Consider the following 13249-nt stretch of genomic DNA (forward strand, 5'->3'; position numbering starts at 1 on the left):
CTTGCAGTCCAGGGGACTCGTAAGAGTCTTCTCCAGCACCACAGTTCAAAAGCATCAATTCTTCGGTGCTCAGCCTTCCTGATAGTCCAGCTCTCACAGCCATACATTACTACTGGGAAAACCATCGCTTTGATTAGACGGACCTTTGTCGGCAAGGTGATGTCTCTGCTTCTTACTATGCTGTCTAGGTTTGCCATAGCTTTCCTCCCAAGGAGCAAGCGTCTTTTAATTTCATGGCTACAGTCACCATCTGCGGTGATCTTGGAGCCCAAGAAAGTAAAATCTGTCACTGCTTCCATTTCTTCCCCTTCCATATGCCAGGAAGTGATGGGGCCAGATGCCATGATCTTAGTTTTTTTAATGTTGAGTTTCAAACCAGCTTTTGCACTCTCCTCTTTCACCCTCAACAAGAGGCTCTTGAGATCCTCTTCGCTTTCTGCCATTAGGGTGGTATCGTCTGCATATCGGAGGTTGTTGAGAATTCTCCCAGCAATCTTAATTCCGACCTCTGATTCATCCAACCCGGCATTTCTCATGATGTACTCTGCATATAAGTTAAATAAGCAGGGTGACAATATGCAGCCTTGTCGTACTCCTTTCCCAATTTTGAACCAATCGGTTGTTCCATCTCTGGTTCTTACTGTTGCTTCTTGACCCTCGTACAGGTTTCTCAGGAGACAGGTAAGGTGGTCTGGTACTCCCATCCCTTTAAGTATTTGCCAGAGTTTGTTGTGATCCACACAATCAAAGGCTTTAGCGTAGTCAATGAAGCAGAAATAGACGTTTTTCTGGAATTCTCTTGCTTTCTCCATGATGCAGCGAATGTTTGCGATTTGATCTCTAGTTCCTCTGCCTCTTCTAAACCCAGCTTGTACTTCCGGTAGTTCTCGGTTCGCATACTGCTGAAGCCTAGCTTGTAGGATTTATAAAGCAGTTTACAACTGAATACACTATCCAAACCATTAAGAACAACACAGAAAAAGCCTATAAACACCAGATAAATCATGCATAAAAATAATCAAAATTTAAATGCTGCCCAAAGTTTGGCAAATAATAATTAAAAAAAACAATTGGTGCCTAAAAGATAGTCACCTAGGTGCCTGATGAGCATGCTTGGCATGTTCCACAATCAAGTAGCCATGAGGGGAAGACTCTATCTGCAGAGGCCACCAGCCAAACCTTAGGAGCCAGGGGCACCTGACCGGGGTCTCAGAAGCAGCTTTCATCAGGCAGGGTGGGAGTGGGTAGTCCTTTGTGCATCTGTGTCCAAGAGCATTGAGGGCAGTCTCCCTCAACCTGGTGCCCCCAGATGTTGGACTACAACTCCCATCATTTTCAGCCAGCATAGGTAACCATGGCAAGACAAGGTTCTCTCAAGCCAGTGTACCAACAAAAGTTGGTGAAAGATACTTTGAGCAAACTTGGGGATTCATCTGCAAGGCTGGATCAAGCAGAACTCCAAACTGCAAATAAGATCCTCTAGGAGGCATGCAACCCCCTCCAAAACAAATTCAGAACCAGCTTCCTGATCAACTTTGCTATCTACCTACCAATAGAAACCCCTTTTTTCTGGACTGAACTACAGTTTATTAACCCCCACTTAGCCTGTTAACTGAGTCCAGGCATCTTCAGAATATTCACATCACTTGGATTAGATGAAAGAAGAAACAGAGCTGGAGGTCATTAGCACAGCCATTGTCCTGGACAATTCCCCACAAAGATGAGGCAGCAGATGCCAGGTGACCAAAAAGCAAACTCTGAAACACTTTTTCCCATATAAAAACATGAAGTTACAGCAGCGACAAACATAATTATATAATTATAAAAACAACGCCGGCTTCTATTCATTAAAATGTTACACTGGAGAAACAAAAAGGGTGCTGCAAATAAGCCAGTGGGTTAGTTGTTCATGGAACAGCCCACAGTGTGCCCGACAGGTGACCAGGCTTGCCGTGGCTTGCTCCCCCACCCCCGGTCCTCCAGCCGGCTCTGGCAGGTATCCCAGGCGCTGCTGCCACCTTCCCTCATAGGGGAGATGCTCCAGCCCCTTGGTCATTTTGGTTGCCCCTTTCGGCACTTTCTCCAGCTCTACAATCTCCTTTCTTAGGTGCTTCCTTTAAAAAGCAGTTTAGTTCAGCCAACATCAGGCAGGAGTCACCAGTTAATATGAAAAACAGACAGCATTAGGGAACCAGGCAAAAGCCAGATCTCAATCAAACATCCATCAGGTTGCACTTGTTCCTTGCAGGAATTAAAAGGTCTTCAGCTTTGGGCTGAAGGGTGTTAGGGAAGAAGGAACAAGATCTCCCAGGCCAAGTCATTCCATAACTTAGGTGCCGCAATAGGAAAGGCCCTATCGTGCCTGCCCCCACCAACTGGACTTCTAACGGTGGTGGGACATGCAACAGGGCCTCCTGAGAGAGCAGGCAGGCTCAGGTGGTTGGAAGCAGTCCTTCAAGTACCCTGATTCTAAGCCTTTCAGGGCTTTAACAATAATAACCAGCACTTTGATTTGAGACTGGAAACAAATGAGAAGCCAGTGAAGCTGGAACAAAAGCAGTGTCACATGCTCCAATAAACAGGCTCCTGTCAACAATGTCACAGCTGCATTCTGAACAAGCTGATGTTTCCAGATGCTCTTCAAAGGCAAGCCCAAGTAGAGCATGTTGCAGTAATCCAACCACACTGTTATGTGCTGTGCTGTAGTTAGACCTGCGAAGAGAAAACTCTCTGGAAAAGACCCTGGTGCTGGGAAAGACTGAAGGCAAAAGAAGAAGGGGACGGCAGAGGATGAGATGGCTAGATAGCATCACCGATGCAATGAATATGAACTTGAGCACACTCCAGGAGAGAGCGCAGGACAGGAAGGCCTGGCGTGCTCTGGTCCATGGGGTCACGAAGAGTCGGACACGACTGAACGACTGAACAACAACAACTTTACACACGTTCTAATGAGACTCACACACTCGCTTATAAGGAATCTTGACAATGGCAACAGAGTGTCGGTGGCTAAGAAAGCAATTCTCACCCAAAGAGATTTACACTCAGACATTGTTGGAGAGGATAATGCCACAATGGCATATTTATTGGGGTTTGCAAAGATTCAAATGCACAAGGTAGTTTGTGGGAAATTAGCTGAGTGAATGGATTTAACACTTAAGACCAACTGGGGATGCTCCAGCCTTCACCAAGTTATGCTTTGGTGGGGAAATTAGCTGCATCCTTGGTGAAGCTGAGCTCCAGGCCTAAAAGTAGTTTTCAAGACTCTTCAAGTACTTGAAAGGTTATCACAGACAGGAAGGCCAGGATCTCTTCTCGATCGTCCCAGAATGAAGGACGTGGGATAATGGGCTCAAGTGACAGGTAGCCAGATTCCAGCTGAACATCAGGAGAAACTTCCTGACTGTCAGAGCAATACGACAGTGGAACCAATTCCCTAGGGAGGTGGTGGGCTCTCCCACACTGGAGGCGTTCAAGACAAGGCTGGACAGCCATCTGTCAGGGATGCTTTGACTTGGATTCCTGCACTGAGCAGGGGGTGGACTTGATGGCCTTGTAGGCCCCTTCCAACCCTACTATTCTATGATTCTATGAAGACTGTGGGAAGGAGTCTTCCTGAGGCTTGAAGCACAGAGAAAGGGAGGGGAGGGGGGAGGCTACAATTTGTAGAAAGAACCTCTAAAAGCAATATACCTTTCCTTGGGCTGAAGCCCTTCCCTGCAGTCAGGAACTAGTACATGTTGCAATTCCTGGTCTCGGGTGAAAAGGAAGGAAAGCAGAGAGCCTTGACTAGGGGAGGCAAAGCACCCACTGTTGGCACCTTGCTCTGGCAAGCAAGGAGCTTAGTGATTTCAGAGATTTCAGCATGGAGCCTTTCCTCTGGGAGGAGGGACCTTGAGTGATTTCAGCAGCAGTGTGGCACCTTACCCCCGCAGGGGTGATGCACCTAGTGATTTCAGTGGCATGGCCTCCCACCTCTGGGAAGAGGGGGACTTGGGACTGCCCCAACCTGAGGCTTCCTATACAGTTCAGAGAAAGGCAGTGGCATCACAACTTTGATGAGCATCACTGCTCATAGGCAATGGAAATGGTGCTGCTTGCTATGGGAGAAAGACTGAGTTGGCCTTTCATCCTGTATAGCAAAAGAGGGTGCTTGGGGATGATGGGTGTACTTGCTGGAAACAAAAGCCCTACTTGCTATCTCTTACTCTTTTAACAAAATATGGCTTTGCATGTTAACGACTGTCTTAAAGACAGGTGTCAAGGCTGGAGTTCCACAATGGGAGCATATTGCAGGTAGTTGACTAGGTAACCAGATATCACTCTTGCTACAGAAGTCCATTAGAAACTGAATTGCTTGATCTAGTCTTGCATGTTGTTCTCAACCCCATTCCTGTGCCTTTCTCCCACCTTTGCGGAAGCCGAGGATGAAGACAGCTGGCTTTTTGGCTGTCTCTCAAAGTGGTCAGTACTGTTCACTCAAAAGATAGCTACTTCGTAACAGCACTGTAACTCGGGCACATGTGGCCACAGCCAGGTCAGCCTTCTCCAGAACAGGTGTAGCTGGAGCATCAGCCTAAGTGTGGCAAAGGCACCTCTGGCCACAGCCACCACCAGAGCATCCAGGAGAACAACCAGCCTGTGAACCTGCTTCTTCAGGGAGAGTGCTATCCCATCCATAACAGGCTATATCCTCATGTCCTGATTGCTAGTCCTACTAACCAAGAGCTCTTCTGTCTTGCCTGAATTAAGCATCAAATTGTTTGCCTGCATCTATCTCACTGATGATTTCAAGCAGTGATTCATGACATCCCTGGCCTCCTTGGACTGAAACATGAGAGAGAGAGAGAGAGATTATCAACATCCTGATGACAATACACTCTAAATCTCTAAATCTACCTTCCCCAGTAGTTGCATCTAGGGCAGGTATCTAGCAGCAGTTCCCCAGCACCGTCTTCTGGAATTGCAAGGACTGGAACCACTGCAAAACAGTGCCTCCACCAGTTGCTGGAGAACATGAGCAGGAGAGTGCTGTTGCACTCACATCCTGCTGGTGGGCTTCCCGGAGGCATTTGGTTGGTCACTGTGAGAACAGAATGCTGGGCTAGGTAAACTTCTGGTCTGATGCAGCAGGGCTCTTCTTATGTTCTCTGTTGTCTTGCACACAGGAGCCTTGAAGAAGCTGCTGCAGCCTCATTCTCAACCCTCATCCTGTATTATGGGGGACTTTCCTTCTCCAGGCTCACATTGTGTTTTTTAATTTACATATACGTGTAAATTAGGCCTACAATTTAGTCTTTCTAGGATGTTGTCACCTGCATGGTAGCTGGAGATGGCAGCTGTTCCTCACGGCTCTTGGGAAAGAACTGGTATGTCCAGAGGTGCAGCAAGGAGTGCGAAATAGGCCAAATTTTCAGTGTGAGCGTCGGGTCTGATGCACATGGCCTGGGTTGAGCACGCCAACCTTTGTCTCCACCTGTTCAACCCTCTGGATCAAAACGATGCTGCCACGTCTGCGCTAGAAACCACCAGACAGTGCATCAGCTGTGGGAGGCTTGCAAGAAGCAGCGCTTCACTGAAGTGCTCTTTGTGCCCTTTGAAAGGCACAATGGCCTTTCAAAGGGGACACTTGCCTCACCTGGGTATTTGTGTATGGGGTAGAAAAACGACCCCAAAGACGAACATTAGTGATCAAAAGGTATACACGTTTGTTCCCAGTTAGTGCCAGCTTGTGTTGATATTGCCACCTTTGTTTCAAAAACACTGTTTTCATTGTTTCTAATTGAAAATAAAAATATTTGATGTTTGAAGATTCAGGAATGTTGTTGATTACTCTATATGCAAAAACAGGGGGTTACTGTGTTTTCAAAACAAACATTCCATCTTTCTGGATCTGAGTCTTTTGGTACTGTTAAACACACTTCATTACGATAAATAACAAAAACAAAAAGGTGGTGTTGTGGGACATTGCATGCCCCCAAATGTATTGGAATTCAGGCTGGGGTCCAAACTGCCCCCCCCCCCCCATGACATTTGTTAGGTTTTTCTAGCGACTGGATGAGGGTTAACACAACCAAGAATCAGAAGGCAAACAGCCAGCTGGTCTCATGATCACCAGCTATTCCACCTCTCTTCACAAAAAGCAGAATTGATGGAATTCATGGCAAGATGCAACGATGGCCACTAACTTAGACAGCTGTTAAAAACAGGATTGGACACACTCCAGGAGGTTCAGTCTATCAATGGTTGTTAAACATGACAGCTAAATATAGCCTTGATATTCTTTGGATTGCTTGTTTTGGGGGCAACAAACTAGATAGGAGGGCCATTTTGCTTTTGAACTTTCCACGGCATCCGGCTGGCTGCTGTAGAGGAAAAAGAAGTTGGGCTAGATGGTCCCAGGAAGGCACTTTTGATGACCTGGTTGACTGGGATGAAGGGGGCATCTCTAATTCTTTTGCCCATTCTGATCCAAACAGTTTTTAGGCCCAAATGGCCACCTTCAAGCTCTTACATTACTAAAAACCTGAGATCATGGGATGAGATATACTCAATCCCTTTTAACTCTTTTAAAGAACTCCTTTATTGAATATATTTATTTATTACATTTCTATACTGCCCAGTAGCCAAAGCTCTCTGGGCGGTTCACTACAATTAAAACCATAAAATAAATTATATACATTATATAAAAAATAAAAGTATAAGACTACAGTATAAAAAGAAATAAAAACCTGAATAAAACCTAGCAGCAATGCAGAGATTTATCACACAGTAACAGATTTTAAACAGCTCAAAGACCAAAATAACTGGGAAAATAAAAAGGTATTCACCTGATGCAGGAAAGAGCACATTGTAGGCACCAGGCAAACCTCTCTGGGAAGCTCATTCCATGACTGGGGTGCCACAGCAGAAAAGGCACACTTCTTGGCAGCCACCTACCCCACTTCTTTTGGCAGGGGCTCCCAGAGAAGGCCTACTCAGGATAACCTTAGGGTCCAGGCAGGCACATTTGGGAGGAGGCGCTCCTTCAGATAACCTGGCCCCAAGCCATTTAGGGCTTTGAATGTTAATACCAGGGCTTTGAATTGCGGTCAAAAATGGACTGGCAGCCAGTGCAGAAGAAAAAGTACTGGCATAATATGATTGTGTCAGGCAGTGCCCGTTAACAGTCTCGCTGCCCTATTTTGGACCAGCTGAAGTTTCCGGAGCATTTTCAAAGACAGTCCCACATATAATGCATTGCTGTCATCCAGTCAAGAGGTTATCAGAGCATGCATAATTATAGCTAGGCTATCTCTGTCCAGATAAGGACATAGTTGGTATATCAGCCTAAGCTGGTGAAAGGTGCTCTGTGCCACCAAGTCCACCTGTGCAAATGAAAGCTCTGGATCCAACAACACCCCCAAATGATGAACCTGATCTTTTAGTGTGAGTGCAACCCCCTCCAAAACAGGTTGAACATCACTTAGCTGGGCAAATGAACCACCCACTAACAGTACCTCCATCTTGTCTGGACTGAGTCTCAGTTTATTGGCCCTCATCCAGTCCATTACTATGACCAGATACTGATTCAGAACAGCCACCTGGGTTTGATGAAAAGGAGAGATAGAGCTGGGTGTCATCTGCATATTACTGACACCTCCACCCTCAGCAATTTCATATAGACATTAAGCAGCATGGGGGATAGAATAGAGCCCCGTGGAACCCCACAGCATAGCTGCCAAGGCACAGAGCAATAATCCCCCAGCACCACCTTCTGGAATTGGTCAGTAGGATCGGAAGGATACCATGGTTTATGGCATCGAAAGCCACTGAAAGGTCCAAGAGAATCAACAGGGTTGCACTCTCTTTGACTCTCTCTTGGCAAAGGCCATCCCACCGGGCACCCAAGGCAGTTTTTGTTCCAAAACCAGGCCTGAAACCCAATTGAAATGGATCTAGATGATCAGTTTCATTCAAGAGCACCTGGAATTGTCTGGCAACAACCTGTTCAAGCACCTTGCCCAGGAAGAGGGTGTTGGCTACTGCCTTATAGTTATTAACATCACCCAGGTCCAGGTTAGGTGTTTTTCAGGAGTGGCCTAACTACCGCCTCTTTTAAGGAGGCTGGAACCACTCCCCGCCTCGAGGAGAAATTTACAACCTCCTGGACACAGCCAGATATCCCCTCCTTATTAGATGTAATAGGCCATGAAGGGCAAGGATCAAGCACACAGGTGGTCGGCCGGACTAGGCCAAGCCCTTTGACCGCATCCTTGGGCCTCAACACTTGAACTTCGTCCAATAAAATTGGACTAGATGGCTCTGCTAATGGAACTACATATAATTGCAATCATTCTTTCAATTCTCATTCTCTCAGTTACGTAGTTGGGGCAACAAATGGGAGGCCATCTCTGGTTCATGCTTAGAAGTGGAGGGCTGCGCTGCATGCTTGCTGCTTCTCTTTGGCTTTGTTACACTGAAACCAACACAACTCTGAGGGGAATCTTACCTACTCTTCTCCAGCCCTTTGTTCAATGTTAAAGGACATCACATTTTAACCGGAAGCCTGGACTTTCATTTCACCTGTCAGCAGCATCCTTGAATTATACAACTATCGCCTCAGGTTAATGGGGCGTATCTTATTTTCTTGGAAGTTCCTCTGCCTGGCATTTCCCCCTAACTCAATTAATTAATTGCATCTTATTGTTCACATTCCACAGGCAGTTGTGCAATTCCACATTCAGCTTGGAACCTGTGCACACCAGTTTTTCCAGTTCTTCAGCCATTGTTTCTAGGTAACTTTCCTCCACGTAAACCTCAGGAACCCATTCACCTCATGGGGGCTATTCTGTGATTTTTCAGGAGACTTGTTCTGGAAACTAGAAAAGTAGGCATGATTGTACAACAGACTATTAACTCTAGTGCAGGATTCAGCAGTTTTCTATCTATTTAAAACAGAAACAAGGTTCTAGCCCCTCTGGTTGAAAAGAAGTCAGCCATTTTAGCTAAAAACAACAGGAAACATGTCTGAGGGGAGGATGAGTCCGTGGATGAGCACCACTTTACTTGGTGCCACTTTCCCCGTGTGCCCCATGAGTTCCAACTCTTTGTTACCCATTTATCCATTCCCCACCAAAACAGAGTGAATCCAACTCCAGGTTATATGTAGACTCAAAAATCGAACAATAATGCAAATTGTGTTAAATTACATAAAATGTGTCCAATTTACTGAATATTTATATCAGGGTTGTTGTTATCAGGTAACACCCCCACCACCACCACCCAGCACTCCCAAATTCTTTCTGCCCTGGCCTGTTACTGAGCATCATGCCCAGAAAGGTTCATTGTTATCATTCCACTAAACTGGGAGCTTTTTTAAAATTTTATTTAAAATATTTCTAGGGCCCCAGCCAAGAGCGGCAGACCACAAAGCATACAAGAGAGCCAATGTTTCAAGTAGAAAAAAATTATTCCTGATCAAGGACCCTGCCCCTTCTGCATAACATGTAGCCAGCTCCCAGTTGCAAGGTCACATCCCTCCTGCAGCTCAGTGCCACAATGCGCCCACCTTCCCAGATGGTGTCCAGCTATCCCCTTGGAAACTGTAATGCATCTCTACTACCCAAGAGATTAATGGGATCTGGATTCCCAACAGGGAGAGGGCAGAAGTCTAGAGAGGCAAGGGAATCTCAGCAGGGGCAACTTTGGTCCCAGGGCAGAGAACGCTGCTGCTAAGGCATAGTGGCAATAGGGAGAGCGGGACAGGAGCAGCAATCCTCCCTTGCCAGTGTCAAAGCAGCCCCTCAAGGAAGGAAGGAAGCTGCAGTTGGATTGCTGCTGGGAGAGGATGCTTCTTACCCCCTGATGGCCACACCTGGCTTGTGCAGCCAAGGGGCTTCTGAGGTGGAGGAGAGAAGCTGCAGCCATGTACTGGGCATTTATGCGCACACATGCACATTTTCCTGAAGTAGATGGCCAAGGACCCAAGGGGGGCAAGTTACTGAACAGCACTGTGTTGGCTCAACCTGGTGACATGGGGACTAGCCACCCCCTGCTTGCCCAGATTGGTACAGTACAGCCATGGAAGGAATGGCACAGCGCACAACACAAAAAACAACAAAAGGGCCTGAGTTTCCTGGTACAGAGTGCAGAGGGCTCAGGAAACTGTTCTTTATAGACAGGCTGCACCTAGCAGAAGGACTCGAGGCAGAGAGCTTTACAGGAGGGAAATGGGGGGGGGGGATACTTTCCTCTTCTAGACTGGCAGTGCAGAATAGCTGGCCAACAGCCAACATGGAATGGTTCATTAGTGGTGCTGGAGCAAACGAAGGAAAGCCAGGAAGGGCAGCTTGTCAGTCTGGAAGAGCAGGTTCCCCCTCCCCCAGAACTAGAAAAGGGTCAGAGAAAGCCTGCTTTAAGGGCCAACGTGAACTGCCACCCCTGGAGCGAGGCAGCCTCAGGAGCTGGAGTAAGCGCACTCCCGAAGCTTCAGCTGCTTGGCGTCTTCCCTGCCGCGAGCGGTGCTCATGCCCTGCAGCTGTCCACGCAGTCCTCCCCTCTGTGGAAGAGGTGGTAGATGCTGGTGAGGGGGAACATGACAAGGGCCCCCACCAGCGAGCCTGCCTGGATGACGGCCCCACACCAGACGAGGGCACTGTGGCCAGCCTCGTGCAACAGGCTGCCGATCACAACCTTCAGGTAGGAGAAGAGGCCCATGAACACGATCCAGGAGATCACCTGCCAAGAGAAGACCGCCTCTGCTGCTGAACAGGCCCCTGCCATGCCATTGGGCGGGCGTGGGCAGGAGAGAACAGGCAGCACTCGGATGATGCTGTTCATTACATTTCTGTCCCTCCATGCAGAGCTGGCAGCAGACCCAGAGGTCCCCCCGCCTGCTTATCTTCACAAGAACCCAGGGGGTTGGCTATGCAAAGAGAGAGTGACTGGCCCATGGCCACCCAGGGAGCCACATGGCCAAGTCTGGTTTGGGTGTAGGGGTGCAGCCCTGCCCAACCTGGTACCCTCCAGAAGTACTGGACTGCAAATCCCAGCATCCCCCAGCCAGCAAGGTGCACTGCTGCCACTGCAGGTGTAGGCCATTCAGGCTCCTTCCTACAGTTTGACCTGGACAAGGGGCCAAGCCTTGCACAGCTTCCTACAGGATCTAGCCCTACATAGTGGCAGGGCATGGATGGCTGGGGGGGGGGGGCTTTGTGTTCATCTCCTCCACCCGCTGGGATTCTATTGAGGCCCTATTCAATCAACTCGGCCAGAGCAGCTGCCATACTTACCACCAGGGCAACCCCAACAGGGCTGCCCACCAGCGGGGGGCAGGGGCTGAAGGCTGCCAGCACCATCAGGTAGGCTCCGAACACAGACGCCACGGCTGAGATGATGCTCAGGCCCAGCGATGACCTGCCACAGACAGACAAGCAGCTATCAGTGGATGCTCGGGCCCCTCCCAATACCAGCTGCTGGGAGACCCGAGTGGGGGCGCCTGCCCTCGAACCTCCTCATGGGCTTCCCACTGGGGCACCTGTGGGCCACCGTGGGAAACGGGGAGCTGGGCTAGGGCCACCCTTGGGTCTGGCCCAGCTGCAGGGCTCTTCTGTGTTCTCGCCCCACTCCAGGGAGGGCGGCCTGACCCCACTCACCAAAGGGGGGTGCACAAGGCTCCTCCTGCAGCCCCATCTTTTGGGACACCCACGACGGTCGGAGGAATCTCAGGGGCAGCCAGAGGTTCTGGGAGGGAAGAGCCAGTTCCGCCGGGCCATCGGCTGCTTACTGCCTCCTTGTGGCCAAGCGGTGCAGCAGCCTCTGCCTGGAGGGGCCGTCACAGCAGACTCGGCTCCATGACATGCTGCTGCAGCCCTGAGCAGGGGCCCTTTCTGCAGGGCCAGCCTGCGCTTCCCACTGGCGTTTTGTGTGTGGAGACCCCAGCAGTTTTCTTTTTGTAAAAGCATCTGGGGGGCAGGGGACGGGAGGAAGAGTTTGGGTTGGGGCTGCAGTGCAGGTCTTACTTTCCGCCCCTGGGCTCTGGCCCTGGCCCCAGGCGACCTCTCATCACACGGCTACTATCAATCACAGAGGGGGAAACTTCTGGGCCTTTTTCTCTGCGCAGTTTATAGCAGTGTGCCTGTGTGTGAAGGGGTTGGCCCCTCCGATCCAAATTGTGCTCTTGCCCCACGACTGCTTTTACAAAAAGAAAACTATGCTGGGAGTTCCATAACAACATGTAACATGGAATTTGGCCCACAGGCTGCAGGTTCATGCGAGAGCCAGGAAAGCAGTGCGGCAGCTCAGAGGGTGAGCTGGGAAGGCCCTGGTTCAAATCTTGCTGCTGCCCTGAATTTGTTAGGCGGCCTTGGGCAATTTCCCCTCCCAGCCCCTTCCCCCAACTCCCAAACTGCCTGGCCAACTGAGCTGATGCGTGGGAACACTGAAGAAGCAATTTGTGAATGCCGATTGCTGTTATTATTACACAATGGTCTAGGAGACATGACCTGGTTTGCATGATCACCACTGCCCGTCATGGTTTGTGGCATACGCCAGGAGGTTTTTGAATATCCAAGCTGTGGCTTGTTGTGTTGTCCAAACCCAGGGACCATGGGCTACGTGAGAGTTAAACAACACATAACCCATCCTCTGCTGTAGGGTTATTTGAGGGTCATTTAACCCTCAAACCACCCGTTGCCTGGGTTTGGATGACACAGCAAACCATGGCACCCCAACATCGGAGGCTGAATATTCAAAATAGCCACATGTGCTGCAACCCACGGTGGCTTAAGTAAGTGTAAACTGTGCCCAGTGGGACACCTGGACCTGGCTTATACATCTGCCAAATAAAAAACCTGGCCAAAATGTCAGGTGCCCGGCTGACCCTCCGTCTGGAGCCTTTCCCCTGGCGCTTACTACACACACGGTCTGAACCCATGTGCAGCGATCCCCCTCCCCTGACGGTGAGCATGTGTGCAGTGATCCCACATGTTGTTCTCCTGTATGTTCTGAGAACGGCTCCAGCAGCATGGGCCACCAGAGTGCTGAGGTGCCCGGTAGGGCCACTCATCCTACCTGCAGCCCTTGAAACATGTGCGCTGCAGGGTCTGACCCAGACTGCTGTGGGCCAAACCACCAGAGTGAAGATCCCTCCCTTCCTGTGCGTGGCCCAGCTCAGGCTATGGAGCGGCCAAGTCAAATTCACCGTGGCCCAAGCGGTCCCCTGCCTGCTGCCCTTTCACTTTCACAAGATGCCTGCGCAATCACCTGG

At 49.3% G+C, this 13249-nt stretch overlaps 1 protein-coding gene across 2 annotated transcripts in view; it reads right to left on the reverse strand.

Annotated features, from left to right (window-relative positions):
• Positions 1–6808: 6808 nt before the first annotated feature.
• LOC146346453 (solute carrier family 52, riboflavin transporter, member 2-like) overlaps positions 6809–13249 on the reverse strand; it is a 31090-nt gene continuing 24649 nt past the window's right edge. Inside the window, exons 6-7 of one of the 2 annotated variants that reach the window (XM_084848484.1) lie at positions 11274–11397; positions 6809–10719 (exon numbers count right to left, since the gene is read on the reverse strand). In XM_084848484.1, coding sequence (XP_084704610.1) covers positions 10507–10719; positions 11274–11397 — 337 coding nt within the window. In that variant the 3' untranslated portion in view covers positions 6809–10506. The remainder of the gene's footprint in view (positions 10720–11273; positions 11398–13249) is intronic. The other variant, XM_084848483.1, reaches the window with a different exon arrangement.

This window comes from Heloderma suspectum, chromosome 4 (assembly GCF_057233095.1).
Source record: "Heloderma suspectum isolate Gila_16-S chromosome 4, 16-S_ref, whole genome shotgun sequence".
In the NCBI taxonomy this organism is placed as follows: Eukaryota; Metazoa; Chordata; class Lepidosauria; order Squamata; family Helodermatidae; genus Heloderma; species Heloderma suspectum.